The sequence below is a fragment of the Cydia pomonella genome, chromosome 13 (genome assembly GCF_033807575.1).
Source record: "Cydia pomonella isolate Wapato2018A chromosome 13, ilCydPomo1, whole genome shotgun sequence".
Lineage (NCBI taxonomy): Eukaryota > Metazoa > Arthropoda > Insecta > Lepidoptera > Tortricidae > Cydia > Cydia pomonella.
Window position 1 is genome coordinate 15,400,397 of NC_084715.1, and position 20,028 is coordinate 15,420,424.

Consider the following 20,028-nt stretch of genomic DNA (forward strand, 5'->3'; position numbering starts at 1 on the left):
CGAACGTACACTGACATCAGAATCCATTAATTATATATGAACCATTTTGTTTAGTTATCATGCGTCTCGCTTGCGCCAATACATACATGTACGGACTCCGTAGAGTACGAGCGAAATGCATGATAACTGAATGACATTAATATTCGATAATAAGTGGTCCAAAAATATAATGTAATGAAAATTCGTTTTCCATGCGGTTTTTTTTTTATTCCAATATACGTAACAAGTATCCCTAGCAAAATTTAGAGCATTAAACATCATTTAGGCGTCGCAATAAATAAAACAATTCTGCCATAAAAAAAGTATGAAAATAAATTGACCCATCAATAATTCTGCTTTGGAAATGTCTTTAAGGACTTCTTACACGTTTTATTTATTAGTATGACTAAAGCATGTTAAAAATATGGCGGTTGATTTTTTTTTTACTTTTTGGTTACTTTGCATTTATTTAATTGTATGAGGATATGATATTGGAAATCACAAAATCATGGCGAATACAGCGACCACTAAATCATGTGCAAATGAGTTCAAATTATTCCATAATATAATAAAGGGAGCCTTGTGAAGATAATAGTACATTACGATACAAGTGCGAAAAATAGGAAATTCGAAACGAGTGGCGATAAATTAAAACACGACCGAAGGGAGTGTTTTAAATCGACACGAGTTGCGAATTACCTATTCGCACATGTATCGTACAACGTTTTACAGTACATATGGCCCTTTAAATGTTCGACTCAGTAACGTAATATGCTACTTCTCGCACTAGTGCTATAAAGTAGCCCCATATGTACTGTAAAATCTATTTCATGTTCTTTCTACATACAAAGTAAAGTTGGACCACCCTATTCGATAATTATGTTTAAGGTCGGCAACGCGCATGTAACTCCTCTGGAGTTGCAGGCGTACATAGGCTACGGAAACTGCTTACCATCAGGCGGGCCGTATGCTTGTTTGCCACCGACGTAGTATAAAAAAAAATAAAGACTTATAACATCACGTCTACACTAGATTAAAACGTTAAGGGCGTAAAACAGATCGCTGTCAGTGTCAGTTTGACAGTTCGTGGTCTTTATGAATGACAATATCAACGGGGACTACCCGGACTACCGATGAAATAATTGTAGTTCCTTACAATCTACATAAACATTTAGAATAAGTTGCCATAAAGCAAGTTTACAATATAATTTTCATATATTTACGTAATTAGGTATTGTATGGTGTTGGTATTTATTAGTTTCATTGCAACAGTGCGCCTATGTAATCATACAGCAGTTATCATTTTTGGACTATATCTAACGGAATATTGTAAATAAAATAAACGAATACATATATTTTATCGAAGCTTAGTTTAATGTGTAAATATACTAGTGTAAAATGTAGATAAGTAAAGGCTTTAGTGGTGTAGAACCTTATCAATGTTATCATTTGTAAAAAGTAACCTTTGTACTGATCTGAAGAATGTTTAGCTTTAATCTCAGCCTTTCTTTTATTGTGGTATTGCTATCATTACTCTTATCCTATATATTTGTCGCATTGAATAATAATTCAGGTGGGTGTAAGTTATAAAGTGTATAGTAAAATCTGCTTTTTATGTATATGAAGTAACCCAGTAACACATGCGCCTTAAGCCCTTTTTTTAATACCACGACGGTGCAAACGAGCCTAAGGGCCCGCCAATGAGGCCTTTGAAGCCTATAGAAGCATAATACCTATTAGTACAAACTGCACTAAAATACATCTCAAAATTTGTTTGAAAATGTGCCATGAAAAAAGTTGTATCTAAAAGTGGTTACTGCTGTTTTTACATTAAAAGTTATGTAATGTTGATTTATTTTATTTACAGATATAAAAATGGGAAAAAATGGTTTGTTGTTTGTGTCAAATGCTGCAAAAGCACACAATTATTGCTTGAAGGCCTCACAGTTTGTTCAAAAAGTGCTGTACATAAAGATAAATGAGAATTCTCTTAACACCTTACCACTTCTTAGTAGCCAAATATCTAATATTTATACAAGGGTAAGTAATATTTATATTTATATTAAGGGACTTATCAATCATACGCAACTCAAAATAGAGTGGTATTAGCATCGCTTCAAATCCTGACGAGGGCTAATATTTGTTTGATAATGAGTATTTATTTCTGAATTTGAGATGTTTTCTTTATCTTTTCAATGAAATTTGCTATATGGGGGTTTTGGGGGGTGAAAAATGGATCTAGCTAGGCCTTATCTTAGGAAAACGCGCATTTCTTAGTTTTTATATATTTTCCAAGTAAAACTCAGTCTCCCAGATAGTTCATAATAAATCAAACTGTGACTTAAAATAAATTTCACGTTTTTTTAGACATCTTCATATTCCAAATTGGATGTTCGGCTGATAATTAAACCTGTGGATACAGTTAAAAATATTAGGACATATCATCCTATAGACCTACTACTCTATGATAATGAGTTATCCTCCGAGATTGAAAAGCTGAAGAAATCTGTGGAGAGCCTTAAAACTGATTATCGGATACAAAGCATTGGTAAGTTTTTTTTTTTTCAATTTATTATTACAGACATTATTAATGTAGTTGTAATTACAAACAGACCATTAATGCTTCTAACTTTTACTGGAAGTGGAATTTTATTTTCCAATACTATTATTTTTGACACAATAAATATAAATAATAAGGCTTGAGCCTAGTGCTCTATTCAGGTTGGACCCGCTGTTTCAAATGTTATTTTGTTTTCAGAACAAGATGGCAAACTTGAAACTTTAAACCAAGAGCCTGTAAAGCAATATGAATATGTGGCACTGGGCGGGACATTTGACCGGCTCCACAATGGGCACAAAATCCTCCTATCGCAGGCTGTGCTGCGCGCGACCAAGCATGTCACTGTGGGAGTTACTGATGTTAACATGATTCAGTGTAAGTCTACTATCAGATTAGGAGTTGTAAGTTTGTATAGTGTTATAAAACAAAAATATACTGGCTAACTTTACTGCCTGCTAATGTTAAAAAAGCTATCAAGTATTTAATCTAGGCATCTGTACAGCGTTCTCTTTTAGCTAAAGATTTCAAAATATTTGGCAAAAAATCATTTGATGAATCTCTTGTTGATATTTTATTTCGTTTTCGAACTTACTAACTTCCTTGAATGCAAATAGAAATAGAATACATTAGGGTAGAAATTTTAATGTAACAGATATATGTTTTACATGTTGAACAAATTACAGATAAACATTTTATTACAGCTAAAAAGCTCTTTGAATTGATTGAACCAACGGAAACAAGAATTAAAGCTGTGTTAGATTTCCTTACCGATATAAATCCCGACCTAGAATACAATGTTCTACCCATACATGATTTGTATGGTCCCACAAAAGATGACCCTAAATTTCAGGTAAGCTGTTTTCAACTCTTACACAAGGTTAAACAAATTACTTCGTGTTGACACAAACAGAAAAAAAACATGTTGAATGAATCATATGATTTTTGTATTATAATTTGTTTTCACAAAAAAAATATGAGTGCCTATTTTGAAGTGATACTTTTCAGAATAAGGGATAAATGTGGTGAATTGTCCTTATTTATTTAATTTAAAAGTGCAACATTTTATTGAAAAGTGCAAATCGCTACACTGTGCTTGTAAAGGCCAGATTTTACAAAAAAAATACATATAATTTTAATTTTTTGGGCTAATATTCGTTTTTTTTGTATGAAAATTATAAGTAGGTAGAAAACCAAATGTGAGAAATCTATATGTGACTCACAAATTAAATATAAAAGTGTAGATGTAGTAGTAGTGTCAAACCCACCTTTTTCTTTGGGGCGAAATTACTCAGGTGGCATTTACAATATTTACATGTTTCTGATTTAACCTATAGTTTACTTGTGGATAGTGCCTTTTTTTTTATTAGCCTATTTGTGTGTCCCACTGCTGGGCAAAGGCCTCCCCTCTAGCTTTCCAATGCTCCCTGTGCTGAGCAAGGTCTCGCCAGTCCCGCTGAAACGCATCCAAGTCGTCCCGCCATCTCTTTCTCGGTCTGCCTCTGCCACGACTACACCGGGGATGCCAGCTAGTGGCTATTTTAGCCCATCTGTCATCATTCATCCGGCAGACATGTCCAGCCCAGTCCCACTGAAGCCTGGCGGTCTTCATCCCAACATCGACGACACGGGTTTTGGAGCGAAGCTCTGCGTTCCTCACCCTGTCAGATCTTCGGATACCCAGGATACTCCGCTCCATTGCCCTTTGACAAACCTTGAGCCGTGATTTTTGCGCCTCAGTTAATGACCAGGTTTGGGCACCATAGGTGAGGATGGGTAAGATGCACAAACATGTCGACGAGCTTGCGCTTTAGTGCAATTGGGAGTTTACCTTTCATGAGTTCCTTCATAGACCAAAAGCTCCGTATAGTGCCTAATTAAAATTTATTAAATAGGCACTATCCATATGATTTGATATACCTAGATGTTGTAGACTCTATTTTTAAATCCATCATGATAATAAATAAATTGTATTACAGTTAATAGTAGTAAGCGAAGAAACCCAACGCGGCGCACAAAAAATCAACGAAAAACGGAAAGAGAATGGTTTGCCATTATTAGACACTTACGTCATCGGCCTCGCACAGGACTCGAGTCCGCAGCGGTCTCAGGAAGAGGAAGAGAAAGTGAGCTCCAGTAACCAAAGAATGCGGTTATTAGGCACCATGCTGAGGCCGCCTGTTGTAAGTAGTCTTCGAATATACATTACAAAAATTCTTCGGCTTCGCTGCGGCCTCACAAAGAGAAGGAAAAAGTGAGCTCCAGTAACCAGAGGGTTATTAAGTTATTATATACTGGGGAATCTAAATTCGCCCTTTATTTTGAATGTGCCGCCTTTTAAAGCGATGGACATTGTTGGCCAGGCTTTAATTTCTAATTAAACTTTGTGTTGCTTTAATCAAATTTGAAAATAATTTGTCTATTTGTATTGCACAGTTGACATTTATATTTGCAGGAAAACAACAATATACCCGCGTGGCCTTATGTGATTGGACTGGCTGGTGGCATCGCCAGTGGAAAAAGCAATATTGCAGAAAAGTTAAGGTAACCTAGCTTTATTTTAAACCTAACTGCATAGAGAGTTGCACTACATCCAATACAGGTGCATGCAGATACTGCAGATGTGGCAAATGCGCCGGTAGCGCACCATTCGGACACTCGCCTACGCACTGCACATTGTATTACTAGTATGTACAGTCAGCGTCAGCGCCTTGGCCGCTGTGATATATCTGATGGCGACAGTACATGGTTCACGAAACTGCCAACTAGCGTCATTCGCAAAGTTTTGAAGCATTTTCAGATTACCGCAAACTTTGGCTTTTCTTGCAAAGCTAGGCTGCGCCATCTGAACCATATGAAGTATGACTTTATTTGTAGTCGTAAGAGCATGTCAAATATTTTGGTTATGATCGATATTATTGCTGGTGACTGTACTGTTGTGGCCTGTACTATATGCAAAATTACTAAAAATAATAACGCCATTGATTAAAAATCTGATTTCAGGTTAAAAGGTGCAGCCATTGTGAACTGCGATACGATAGCTCATGACTTGTACAAGCCAGGGTTACCACTGAATCAAACCGTGGCTGAGGCGTTTGGGAGCGAGATCATCACGGACAGCGGCGAGGTGGACAGGCGGAAACTGGGGCAGATCGTGTTTAGCGATAAGGTTTGAAGATTTACTTTATGACATTGATAAAGAGGTTATTACATTTATGAGATCGCCGGCACTTCCTGCCAAGAGGAACAGAGAAAGGTATGTGTAACTCATTTCGCTTTTATTAGCAAGACAGCAGAACGTTTTTGGCGAAAAGATATCCCTTAGGACAAGCACGCAAATCTCTTATTATCTTGAGGTGCGCTCGGATCTGGCGAACACAGCGTAAAGGCATCCGTTTAGGCAAGACTTGTCAACTTAGTTGCGTGCATTACGTAGTACAATATCCGGCGCGCGTACGATGCACGATTGATTCGCGAAGCGTTTGCCAGCTCAGGACGCTCCTTAAGATCCTGATGCTCTGTTTGCTCTGTTCCGTACCCAAAGGGTAAAACGGAACCCTATTACTAAGACTCTGCTGTCCGTCCGTCTGTCACCAGGCTGTATCTCATGTTCAAATTTTCACAGCTCATGTACTGTTGCCGCTATAACCAATACAGTCATTAGAAGAAGTAGCTAAGAGCGTGTGAAGTTTATTATCGGCACAGATAAACTATTGCGTCTACGCTCACATCTAAAGTAAATTTTATAGACACCCACACATAAACATAAAGTTACTTTGCTCCATGGAGTGCGGTACTCTAAAAAAATGGTATACACTTAAACACCATACCCGTTCCGTACACCATAACGTTCGTTGCTAACTGTAAGCACATACTTGTGTATATACTTCTTAATCGACTGCTTTTAATTCCAGGAGGAATTAGAAAAGTTAAACCGACTGGTATGGCCAGCGGTGATCGAGGAGGCCCAGAGAAGAGTACAAGCTCTCGGGCAGGAGGGGTACAGGGTGGTGGTAATGGAAGCCGCGGTGATGGTGCGCGCCAAGTGGTACAACCAGTGCCACCAGCTGTGGGCCGTCATCATACCGCCTGAAGAGGTGAGATGGTAGATTAGACGTACTTTAATAAACCCCTGAGAAGGTCCCAAACAAGGTGTACTGCTAATCGCGTCAAGATACTCAAGATAACAATAGTTGAACTGGGTCTTCATACGACCAGCCGTTAGGTCTTTGAACCAGTAGGGGATATCCGCTTTCGGTTAATAGGATAAAAAAGCGCAACGTAAGTAGTAAAACAAATGTTTTTCAATTGCGTATGAACTAAGACTTGCTGAAGTGGCATATCATATCATATCAATCATTCAGGCATTCAGAATGTATTTGGATTATGGATTTGGCTAGCTGGCTAGTCGGCCGACGAATCGGCCATCCAAACACCGATTCCTAGTCTAGTCAGCCAAATACTCGATACATCACTTAGAAGGTTCTAATTCTTGATTTAATTCTAGTAAGTCGCTGAGATTAAATTAGACGACAGTGAAAATCATTACACTCCCTTTTCGTCAAGGCTTCAAATAAAGTGAATAGAAATCATAATCCTCTCCTCTCTTCATCAAACATGAAAGTCATCCTTAAAATTTACTCGTTATTCAGGCAATCAAAAGACTACAAGAGCGCAACGGCCTCACAGAAGAAGAAGCGAGACAACGCATAGAATCCCAGCCCTCAAACCGAGAGCAAGTGTCGCTAGCTAACATTGTCTTCAGCCCGTATTGGAGCTACGAGTACACGCAGATGCAGATAGATCGCGCATGGCAACACTTACAGGAGTTGTTGGATAGCAGGACGTGTAACTGCTAACAATATGCTGTTAACCCTTTGAACGCCACGCCTTTCGTGAGCCACGCGTCAACCGAATGCTTGGTTGATATTGGTTGTCTTTGGCGGTCAAAGGGTTAAACTCTTATTGGGCCATCACTGAAACGTATGTATTTAGAGCCTGATTGTCTATTGGCTCTGATAAATATTTATCGAATATTTATTGTTACTGAAATGTATAGTCAGACCAAGATAAGTTGGCAGCGGTTTTGACAGCCCAGACAGTGCATGTCTTATTTTAAACATCAGACTTCTATGAGATTATGACGTTTACTTAACACTTGCACATGCTGGGCTATCAATATCGTTGCCAACTTAGCTTGATCGGACTCTAAGATGGAATGGGAAAAGCCGGTAAAAGCTAAATGTAGATGGCGCTTTCGATGATGGTTGCCTTTTGTGTAGGACTTTTGCTAAATGACGTAGACAATCAATTAATAGTTGAATATTTGAATCGATTCAGAACTATAGACAATCTGGGCTCCGCGGTGGCTATATTGTACTAGCAATAATAGAAATTTAAGGAAATACCTTGTTATACATACATATTATGTATATTGTTTAAAGGATGTATGGTTCAGTTTTTTAATGTGTCAATATTATGGATAATTATAAATAGTAAGGGTGGCAAAGAACAAACGCAATGCTGGCGTTTAGTTGCGTACCTAGACTTTATCTGTCTGTTGTGCAAATACGACTACTTCAATCTCTATCATACTTGTTAGTAAGGAACAATTGCTGGCAAATGGACAACATGCCTTTACTAGACTGCCTTTTTTAAATGGAAAAAATATAAAGAACAGGTCTGTAATTTACTATTTACTAATGTTGGATTGTAAAACTGATGGTTAGCCACTTATTTACCTACACGCTCGTGCAAGTGGTGTGGCGACTGACAAGTCGATCACTTGAGTATGAAATTATGCCGTAAGAAAAGTATAAATAATATGATATTATTTACCTATGCAGTCCGGAGGTCGCGGGTTCAAACCCCGGCTCATACCAATGAGTTTTTCGGAACTTGTACGAAATATCATTTGATATTTACCAATCGCTTTTCGGTGAAGGAAAACATCGTGAGGAAACCGGAGTAATCCCAACAAGGCCTAGTTTATCTTCTGGGTTGAAAGGTCAGATGGCAGTCGCTTTCGTAAAAACTAGTGCTTACGCCAAATCTTGATATTAGTTGTCAAGCGGACCCCAGTCTCCCATGAGCAATGGCAAAATGCCGGGACAACGCGAGGAAGAAGAAGATGATTATTTATCTGTGCAATCTGTCACAAATTACAACATGTATAGTTTGACTCTGGTAAACCAACTAAGTTAGTAGAAAAAGGTGGCACATTTTAAAAATGTATGCGCGAAGGTTCTATTTGCTATAGTAGTTTTCACGTCGGATGATGGTCCTTATAACAGTTTCTTCAAATCTCTCTTGGTTGGGCTTAATTTAAAACATAATAATAGTAATATAATAATAATTCAGTATATATACGTCCCACTGCTGGGCACAGGCCTCCTCGCGAGAGGGTTCGGGCTATAGTCCCCACGCTGGCCGCGGGTTGGAGACTTCACATACACCTTTGAATTCCTTCGCGGATGTATGCAGGTTTCCTCACGATGTTTTCCTTCACCGAAAAACTAGTAAATACCAAATGACACTCCATACATAAGTTCCGAAAATCATTGGTACGAGCCAGGATTTGAACCGGAGACCTCCAAAAAAATAATTGAAGAAATCTTACCGTATTTTTGTTTCTTAAATAAATTAATATCAAAATTACATTTCGAAATAAATTAATATCAAAATTGCTACCAACTTATCTTGGTCTGACTCTATAAAATAAACTGTCGCGCCTTTTTAACCGACTTCAGTAAAAAAGTGGTTGAACCGTATTTTTTTCTGCTATCTCTCTCTTTTCGTTGTATCATTATATACGTTTTCATAGTCGTAAATGACCTGTTTTCTATACATATATATAGCTCGTGTCTTTCACGAAGACGCGTGTCTTGACTCGTAATGTCATTTTATTAAAGGTTAGATTTAACAAATCTGCGCGTCATCGTGGATGACAGGAACTATTTATTTATGATATGAACTTATTATTTTTGATATTTCACCGACACCTGTAAAATTACTACCGCTTTACGCTTTAAAAAATGAATGTCCAATTTGTCCTTTATGTTTTCTATGTATTTAATGAAAGCTACTGCCATTGGTTTGAATATTATTTACCAATTAAAACTGGTTCTTTGCTCCAGTCATGGGATGTATGGCGCTATTCATTTTCAAACTAACAAATACCAATGAAAAATTAAACTTACGCAGCTCTTTGTCTCTTGTTTATGGTAAAATGTTGCCAGCGATTAAAAACTGATGGTAAAGACTTGTTTTAGAGGATTTGTCTATACCATCCCATTACTGGTGCCTGGGGGCCTACCGGGAAAATCGAAATTCGCAAATTGCGGGGATCTTTCTCTTTTACTCTCACTAAGACGTAATTAGAGTGACTGATTTTCGCGGTAGGCCTCCTGTTCCATTATAGGGATGTTTACTATATGACATGAATAAACCAATAATTGGAACTTATGACATGAATAAAATATATTTTCATAACTAAATTGTCTCACTTCGTGTTATTATAGAAATGGAACCAAATGTAATGACTCTACATCAATTTTAACGTAAAACGAGTATTACAATCCCCCTAATTTGATTGGTCTACTCTACATTGATTTACTAGCTAACACATTCATTACTCAGATAAGCTCGTTACACTACGTTGTTGCCCATTGGATTCCACTTCCAGTAAAAATCCTCCGTAGAGAATTGATTGATCTTCATAAAAGCTTAACTATGAAAAATATATGCTTGTCATGTATTTCGCTATTTATTTTGGTATATCCTATCTGCGAAGCTATAATCTTACCGACTACCAATTACGAGTCTACAAATGAAGGAAAAAGGACCGAATTTATTGTAAGTTCAATTACTATAATTATTTATTTCAAATTAAATTATTTTGACGGTAGCTTGCTAGCCAACATAACAAAATTCAATATAGAACTTGACATCTCGAGAAAGGATAAAGACATTTTTACACGTTTCGACTATTCGATAATACATAGTACATTAGAGTCGTCTAAGCTAACACGATGGCGCCGGCGCTTTTTTATTACGCGTTGTTGGATTTTTGACTTGAAGCGTTGGCTGTTAAATCGAGTTTAGTGTGCGGAACTACTAACGTCAGGTTTTAACGTAACGCTCGTGCGAGGCCTAATCATGGTATTGCCTCACTTTGTCGTTGCATATGCCATACAGCTTGGTCCGACTTTACAACTACAGCCTGACTAACCTAAATCGTCAGTACTTAATGTACAGTAAGTAAGTAAGACTGAAAAAAATAAATTCAGGCAAGGCATCTTTTCCAGTAGACAAACACGCGATATTCAAAATTTAAGTAAGTAAGTGAATATTCTTTATTGCATCACATAAAAAACAAATCCAAAACTTTGTATGGGAGGCAGATTGTCCGCGCCTACAATTTTCAAATTTGCCACCTTTTTTCTACTGACAAAGCTGACTTGCCATAAAACTAGTAGCTGTGTGATTTACTTCTTATTCGACAAAAAAAAACAATAACATGCTCACAACATTTTACGAAAATCGGTTTAAACTGTAGAAAATTAATTTAAAAAAAAATCAAATACTCAAAATTGAAATAAAGTACGGTATTGTTACAGGTAAATTTAATAAATGTGAACTTCAAAAATAATGGTTGGAATAACATTATAAGCATGGGGCATTGGTCAGACATATTTTATAGTCAAAGTAAGTTTCCTCTGCTAACACACACAATATCGAACATTGAAAACGAAGATCATTATATTGAAGATACGGTACCATATCATTCAAATATTATTGTTATCAATTGTTTAAACTTTGAAGAATTTGAGGAGTCTTTAACAAAAACAACAGAAAGTCCGTATTGGCATCCTTTAGGAAATATTGTTGTTCTGTTTAGAACCTTTCAAAACGACATAACTGTATCAAAAATATTCTTTATTTTGTGGTATTTCAAATCTCCTAATGCTGCAATAATACAATATGACGATGACAAAGAAGTATTATTTTTGTCAAGTTACGAGCCTTATGTGTACGAAAACTACACACTTCCATTAGTATTTGGATGTTGGACTACAAAAAAAATCGGCATACCAGTTGATGGTTTTCAAAATGGATTCACGTGTGAAGAAGAATGTTATAATGTATCTTCTCAATCAAAATTTCGAGCTAACAATCTGGGCACCTGCATTGGATTTTATACTCGATTGATACCTTACAGTGAGTTAAAAACTGTAACCATTCTTGATTTGTTTGAGCCCAAAGGCAGAAATCTCCACGGGTTTCCTCTACGAGCCTTTACGACAGAAGTTAAACCATTTCTTACAATAGAAGAGGAAACAAATAATACATATTCAATTGGATCAAGAGATGGCGAATTGTGGAGAGCTATGGCAAAAGTCATGAATTTTACTATTGATCTATCTCCGAGCGTTAGTGTCATGAAACTGCCATTTAATTTCGAATTAAATATCCAACACATTTTTTCATTCGCGCATAGGAAGGCAGATCTTTTCCTTATACCCATATATCAAATGGATTTAATAATTGTAGCATTGGATCAAACATTTATCATAGCTGATAGTGGAGTTTGTTTAGCTGCTCCTAGAGCAGAATTCGAAACTATTTTGTTTGATTTTAAACTCTTACAGAACAATTACACCATGATCATAAAATTCATTTTTAGTTTTTTAGGATCTTGGATAGTGTTTTCAGTATTCAATATTGCAGAAAAAGGTGACATAAGTTTAGATCAAATAGGAAAGGATTTCCTAAATTGTATACGAAATATTTTAGTTATTTCATTGTTAAAACCTTCTAAAAAGGGGTCCTTTCGAATATTTTTAGGCTTTAGTCTGTGGAGCTACTTCATTTTGAATTTTGCCTCTCAAGCAGCTATAACTTCTTTCTTCACGGCCATGAAAAAAGGAAAGGAAGTAGAAACTTTCGAAGATGTAATTCAAAAGGGTTATATTATTGAAGGTATGGCATCACCAGATGTAGTCCTTCCAGATACAGAAGAACAATTCAGAAAGATTAACTCCAAACTAGTACCAATTAACAATTTATTTACATGTATAGAAAGAATGAAAAATGATAGCAGGAGATTTTGTCTCATAGATTGTGAAGTGGGACGGTATTTGGAACGAAATGAATTAAATTATAAAGGTCAACAATATTTACATATAATTAAAGACAAAATACATAATCACTATTTAAATATGATATTTCCTAAACATTCACCCATGACAGAGCATTTTAACAAACATATGATGGCAATATTTGAAGGGGGCCTTGTAAGAAAATGGGAACAATATCGTTTTAGTGAACTAAAACAAGAGATTCCAGTAAAGCCTTTAGGCATGGAAGAACTTTCAAGTATTTTTAAATGCTATTTTCTTTTTTTGGGTTTCACTTTTATTTTGTTTGCTACCGAAGTAATTTTTGGTAATTTGAACAAAATTGTAAAAAGAAAGGGACGTAGTTACTCTTAATTTATAGTGATAAACGTGTAGGACATTGAGCAATGTGAGGGATTAGAGTATTGTTGTACCCATTGAATAACACTCAGATTTATATTTTTAAACCCATAATATAATTTAATTCTTCTGTACAAATAGGTTTATAAGCTTTAAAAAAACTGTGACTGTATTTCAAATCAAATCTATAATTCCCTCGGGAGGTAAATCAATCATAACTGCATTTGCATTGTATTTTTAAACTCTGATGTTGCTCTGATGTCAATACCAAACTATGTATGCACTTCACAATTCACATTCCTTTACTTGCCCAATTACGTTAACCAACCTATACGTTTTGCATTACATTTCTTTCCTCAATGTTTTAAACGACAGTGACGCATAAATAGATAACAAATCACAAAGTAAATGTGGCATGGAATTGAGCAGAACAAAGTGAGGCGTGTCATTATATTGTTACATTTATACAGTTGTGAGGAGTGTTATTTAATATTGTGTGTTGGATTTACTGTAATGCTATGTTACTTATTTGATCAATAGAATAATAAATAAATAATTATATACGTCATATTTTCATATCAATTTAACATTTTAAATACATTGTCACACTTTGTCATTGCAAATGCCATGCAGAGTTAGTCCGACTCTAGAACTTTTCTGTCCGTGAGTGTGAAATCGACTTAAGTAGGCTGAATATAATTATCTATATCTGTGCCTGTTAAAACTGAGCAATAAAAAAAAACACCATGTTTATGGTTAGAATTAGGTCATACAAACATTTCGAAATAATTTAAAAATACAAGTGAAACAAATTTGCTACCGATATGACAAGATATTTTAGCTAGTTTAATGGGCAATTCGCAAACAAAGAGCACACAGCAGCGGACCAACAAATCCACGCATTCAAACCGTGACGGACAAGCCTTCTCAAGTCAGGTAAAAACTTGCTAATGTCATTCTCAGCTGAATATACGTAACGCAATAAAAATATGTGTTTATCTTTTGTTCTTCCTTAGTTTACTTCCATGTGCTGTGGTATCTATAACATAGATGACTTGTATAATTATAATTATTTCCGTGATTGTCAGTTGACAGTTCTTTGTTACCATTGATAGCTAACGTAATTTATTTTTGTGTTTAGTTTAGCCTGTCCCATTTCGTTGGTAACCTCAGTGGGCGCTCGCTGGTCAGCGTTACGAGTAACCAGTCCGTGTACAGCGCATCGCGGCCTTGGTCTCGCGTTTCACGACGAAGGTTAGTGTCATACATTATTTAAACATCAAAACAAACCATGTACGAATGTTACACAAATCGCAGTCAAAACAACAATGACTGTTGAAGACTTCGTTTCTTTAACATGTGGCTTTATCCTAAACATATTCTAGTGGGCACTAAACCTTCAGGCATAAGTATAAAACTGACAGACGAAAATATGCATTTCATGTAATCATCAGAAGATTTTACCTAGATGTATTAGAAACCTACAAATTACATCTTTTCTCTTAACATGTTGATCATAATATGTTCTGCATTGGTATTTTGTCTTTTTATTATTATTTTTGTTATTAGTAGCTGTGATTAAATCAGTTTTTCTTTTTACTTGGTTATTAGTTGAAACTTACTGTGCAACATCTTTCAGATGGAATGATTCAACACTAACCAATCCCCTTGAAGCTAGTAAGACAGCCTGGCCGGTTGCGTATAAAGAATCCATATTCCTACCAGAATTCCCAATATCATCAGACTTGCTACAAAAAGATTTTGAAATAAAAGAGACAATAGCCAAGGGTGCCTTTGGACAAGTGTACAAAGTAAATAAAGTTACAGAAGACAAAGATTATGCTTTGAAAGTTCTCAGCAAAGCACAGGTGAGTTAAGTTTGCAAATTTTAAAGATGTCCTGTAGCTTTATTCCTGACCATGTTACATAAGAACACCTATTCAGTTACAATACATATCATTCTATGGTAATAAATCTCAAGTTTTAACCTCTAATGTAATATATTTAACCTTTTTGATGCCAATGATGGATATATCCGTACTGTAGGTGCTCCAATGCTGAAGATATATTAATCTGTCACAGAGAAGCATAGATCTACATGCATATGCATAAAGTTCAATTACAGTTTTGACACTTTGGTGATGTGGCGTCCGAGTGACCGCTTTTGTGTTTGACACAGAGTCGAGAAGTATATGATATGATATTCAGATAATTAAGCCTAATTTGGTATAAAGTGCTCTGAACATCAGTTTTCCATCTAATCATAAAAAATGGTGTTTTGATGATCGTAAATGTAAACAATAAAAATATACAAGTTAATGGGTGCACAAAAACTGTAAGTTGTAATAAAAGTGGAAGTCTCTAACAAAAGGAGTTAAATAGAGACATTAGTTTGTATTAAAATCACAAGTTTTCATGAAATGCCCAATGTGTCACTTTCAGAGGAATTTCCTATTTGGAATCACTCCAAATTACTTATTGTTTATGTTTACCGAGAAGTTTGTTGTTTTGCCTTATTGCATGATGTAATTGGTGTCACCACAGGAATCATTTAGTTGTTAATCTTAGTGCCACTTGCTCTATGGTTTTCTACATGTTGCTGCAAGTTTAAATCCTTAATTGGTTTTACATTGCAATTTAGCAATGTACAAAAATAAAAACATGTAGAACAGTTGTGAATTTGCAGTCTTTTCCATCCTAGGCCCCAGGCCCTCTAGGATAGTAACTACTAGCCTTCTCAGCACCCATCATATAGACTGCAGAATTGCTGCCGCCCTTAATGTCTTGTCACCCTAGCCTCAGGCTGACTGGGCCCTAGGGCAAATTCCCCACTGATGTAGAAGCTATGGACTATTCCAAAATGCATAATATATGTGCATCAAAGTAATATATATTAATTTTTATTACAACATTGGACTGGTCCTATCAATATATTTTGAGAAAAGCACTATACAAATATGTTAAACATAGCTATGTACCCCTTTGTTAGACTTTTTCGATTTCTTGATTATTATAAAACTTAGGAGCGAATAACAAATTCCTTTCAAACTTTTAAAGCTACAAACTCTTAGTTAGTTGGTTTTTTATAACATTAAGTAAAATTCTGCAGGATAAACCATTAAATAAATAATAGAATTGCATTAGTAAGATTTATCAATGAGTTGACTTATCATCATCATTCTTTTGTCCTTCAGGTGCTCGGTGATAATGCAGTAAGGCAGGTGAAAGAAGAAGCGCGTATTCAAAGTGCCTGTGGACACCATTCCTTCATCGCTGGGGCTGTGTCGCGCTGGCAAACTAAGAAAAGACTGTATATTGGTAAGTGTTTTTATGTATTCAAAACTCTTGATCATTTACTTCCTCATCATTCTGAGATCTGTGATCCCTTATCATTTACCTGTAGCACAGAATAAATAATAGTCCTACCGTACAGAAATGACACTTTCTACAAAACTGAGGTTTGACAGTAATTCTGGGACAAAATGTATGGCACTATTCCTTGTGGTCATGTGCATGTATAGGGACGCCAAGTTATGCCAACCCTAATAATTGCTCGGAGTAATGCTGAGCCGAACAGAGCCGGGAAAAGTCGAAAGGAGGAGTGTCGCCCCACTGCCTGTAGACCAGGTTCTATAGGTCCCTCCATTTTCACTAAGTATGCTTTTTTTCGGTGTATTGGTGATAAAGAAGTGTATGCCATAGCAAATGGGCGTTTGCATTTACAATAGTGTCTCATAATCTATTTAGGCAGAAACCTCTGAAGCTAGATTAAAAAAGAAACTGTGACAAGTTGGGCGCTACACTGTAGCTATTTGTGGTCAAAGAAATACTGGCTAAAGTGGGTGCACGGACCAAAGCATTTTCACCAGTGGCTTGTTGCTGTCTATAGTAAAATTCACATTACTCACTGAGTTGCATTACCCTAAAACCCGTTCTAGTCCTATAAATCGTCAATTATTTAGCAGAGAAATATTTATTTTATCTTCTCTATGCGATCCGACGCGCATTTGGCCATTTTATTTACGGCTGTTATTATAAGTAAGTGATTAATAGTCCGACCAAAACCGGATTTTTTGCCGAGACCGAAAACAAAGTTTCTGCCCACTGAAAAACTATGTTTTGGCGTGGCCGAAAGTTTCGCCTGTTTTTGCCCGAAACTGAACCTACATGACTTATGTGCCCAAACCTCCCAAAACTGAACTTCGGTGGGACACTAGTGATTAAACTCTTCACACCGTCGCACAAGTCGTTATCTGTCATATCTGGAACTCCGAGACGCGAGGAAGGATTACTCACTGATTACCAGAGGTCAGTTCTTTGGGTCAATACTTTATGTTGACAAGAGAGATAATGATAGCACAAGTCTGCAATTAGTGGCTGAATGTGGAAGTTTATTTTCGACTTTAGAACCCCGAAAGAAAGACAACATCTTTTGCACTTAGAAGTTAACTAAACACGCGATGTGTTACACACTCTCATTAACAATAAAGTTGTGTTTACTATTTTACTTAGTTCCTATATTAGGATATATATTATAGTTAGCGGAAGCGGTTATTCTGTTTCGCTTTTTGATTATATGTATTTTTACAATTTGATGATGAAAATATTAAACAGACTTGTTATTTTCACTGTTTTCACTATACACGGTGAAACACGAGGAACCCAATGGATTTTAAACACGCATTTCTGAGGCCAAAAGAAGGAAAAATTGTTATACGAGTTTTTGTAAATATCGCAGAAAAACATTTTTTTTTTATGTATTGGTACCTAAAAATCAAATTTTATTTGTAAACCTGTCACTTAAAATGATTTTTTTTTTCGTATAACGTAGTTTTTGCAAAGTTTTATTTGTCACTTTGTTGGCATCATCGCCATCAAAAAGGCATTTTTCACTAAGTAACAATACGAAGATTTTTTTTAATTAACTCTGAAACTACGCGAATTCCAAGAAAAAATATATGATATTTTAGTTTTTAAATATGATCAGGAATACACTGTTAGAATCCTTCGGGATCCTGTAGTGTGTGTAGACACAAGGGATTTCGTGATGCGTTGACGTTTGAAATACATATGTACAGTCACCGTGAGATATATCTCAGGAGCGTGAGATATAGCGCAGGAACGCTCCTTTTGTTCGAGCTTTACGCAGCTTGAATTCACTCCTCGCATCAGCGCCTGAATGTGATGTGTTTGCAAGTAGATGGATGTCAGTGCGTGATGAATGTCTGAGGTTCAGCGAGATGATGGATATTCGTCCCTCCTCTGTGTTATAAGTGTCACCTGTATTCTAATTAGTATTTTGATGTTTCATGTCAACTCTTTCCAATTATACATGTCTAGATTGTCTAGGTTCAATATGTAATTTCACAGTGCTTTAGTTTTAACTGTTATACTGTGTTAATTAAAATGAATAAATAAAATAAAAAAAAAAATATCGGGGCGGCCAATGTGTTCACAAAATTCACAAATATCTCCTGTTCATCAGAAAGTTCATTTCCAGACATTTTCAAGCAACTTGGCCGTTCTGATGTATCTGATGACAAGTACACCTTAAAGTAATGGAATAAGGTAACAAATCGAATTTTTCAAGTCTGACGGGTTGCAAGTATTGCGCGCAAAACTCCACGTGGTCCCGGCATTCGGCCGCAGTGATTGTCACTCGCATCGTGGCTGATTGGGTTATCTTGTTCTAATTATAACAGGACCGCCCGCAGGGCTACCTATTCATGAAACATTGTGTGACCTCGCTATTAAGCGCGCGTTTGTTTGATGCGATAAACGCAGCGTTAAACGCGTTTTTAAGACCTCGAGATGCGTCACAATTATGCGTAATTAAAAGTCAGATTAATAATGTTTTGACTTGCGCTTGGTAAGCATAGCCAGTTGAAATTGGGCAAGGGCCGAAGTCTTGTCGAATCTAAATATGAAGATCTCAACTCAATTTTGTTTTAACCCATTTTCAAACACTCATCCCAGATAACACCAAAGAGCACAAATTCACAAGATAAGATTTAGTTAGGGATCATATGAAATAAATTAAGTTACTTCAATCTAGCTTTAATACTTTCGATTTTAACACCATTTACTGTTTAGATGTGTACCTAAATCGTGAATAAAGACAACACGTCTTGAAAAAAAGGAAATGAGAAAACGATTCCGCCGTAGTAAAGGATACGCGTCTCTGCAGTAGACCTACTAGACTAGTGTCCGAAATCGGTAGAGTCGTAAAGGCTTAAAAGGCTCTACTCTAAAGACTCGATTATTTACCAACACTAGTAGACCTAGTAATAGTCCAGGCCAAGGAAGATTTGCTTGTGTCAATTGTTTCTGTTGACAACTTGATATCCACTTCGATTGATAACATTTGTTTATTATGAGAGCAGTATTTACTTGCAAGATATAATGCACTTTTAAATACAATTCTCTCAACACGCGTAGCAGTCCTTAGTTTCGTGATAATAGGTGAATTGAGACGGCAGCAATAGGTTTCATACGTCAACACTGCTGGTCAAAACTTCTGTTTCTTTTAATTGTGCGTGTGTGTGTGTGTGTGGTGGCTTGTGTGTATGTGCTAGACCTGTTCTATAGCCGGAAATTTCCATGTTTTTGTGCAAAACACTTTTCATCTCAGACCTTACGTCGTTGGGTTTTCCTTTTTACAAAAAAAAATCCCATATTGTCCTCTCCGAGTCGTTGCGTTTTAGTATTGTGCTTGAGATATCGGGAACTCATTCTTCTATCCAAAAATGGTGCTACTTTTTCATTGTTTTCAAAATGGATATATTTCACGATTACAATTAAGAAAACACCAAATTAGGTAAAGCCTGTTTGAAGAAGGAAATACCACTGAACAGCATGTACTAGTGAATTATTTACCCGTTAAACTACTTGCTCGTGATAAGTGTTTAGAAGGTTGACGGTCTCGATAATTCTAATGTGCGTTATCGGCCACGTCTTATCGTTCGAGTCGCGGCTAGACGTTACTGTTTATTTGCTCAAATAATTAGGTCACAA

At 36.3% G+C, this 20,028-nt stretch overlaps 3 protein-coding genes across 7 annotated transcripts in view; all 3 read left to right on the forward strand.

The window, feature by feature from the left end:
- Window positions 1-854: 854 nt before the first annotated feature.
- LOC133524333 (bifunctional coenzyme A synthase) lies at window positions 855-10,037 on the forward strand. 4 transcript variants are annotated; one of them, XM_061860293.1, is made up of 10 exons: window positions 855-1,552; window positions 1,847-2,019; window positions 2,347-2,527; window positions 2,738-2,914; window positions 3,223-3,389; window positions 4,516-4,719; window positions 4,992-5,080; window positions 5,540-5,705; window positions 6,451-6,633; window positions 7,189-10,037. In XM_061860293.1, the coding sequence occupies exons 1-10, from the start codon at window positions 1,462-1,464 to the stop codon at window positions 7,393-7,395; spliced, it is 1,638 nt and encodes a 545-aa protein (XP_061716277.1). In that variant the 5' UTR covers window positions 855-1,461; the 3' UTR covers window positions 7,396-10,037. The 4 variants fall into 4 exon arrangements, with proteins under 4 accessions (XP_061716277.1, XP_061716280.1, XP_061716279.1 ...); XM_061860296.1 differs by having other exon boundaries at window positions 856-1,170; XM_061860295.1 differs by having other exon boundaries at window positions 857-1,210.
- A 966-nt stretch (window positions 10,038-11,003) lies between these two features.
- On the forward strand, window positions 11,004-13,582 carry LOC133524331 (uncharacterized). The gene has a single exon (XM_061860290.1). It carries the CDS (start codon window positions 11,209-11,211, stop codon window positions 13,027-13,029), a length of 1,821 nt encoding a protein of 606 aa, XP_061716274.1. The 5' UTR covers window positions 11,004-11,208; the 3' UTR covers window positions 13,030-13,582.
- Window positions 13,583-13,712: 130 nt separating this feature from the next.
- LOC133524337 (serine/threonine-protein kinase S6KL) overlaps window positions 13,713-20,028 on the forward strand; it is a 114,595-nt gene continuing 108,279 nt past the window's right edge. For both annotated transcript variants that reach the window (XM_061860301.1, XM_061860302.1), the window contains exons 1-4: window positions 13,713-13,950; window positions 14,156-14,268; window positions 14,654-14,882; window positions 16,209-16,332. In XM_061860301.1, coding sequence (XP_061716285.1) covers window positions 13,864-13,950; window positions 14,156-14,268; window positions 14,654-14,882; window positions 16,209-16,332 — 553 coding nt within the window. In that variant the 5' untranslated portion in view covers window positions 13,713-13,863. The remainder of the gene's footprint in view (window positions 13,951-14,155; window positions 14,269-14,653; window positions 14,883-16,208; window positions 16,333-20,028) is intronic.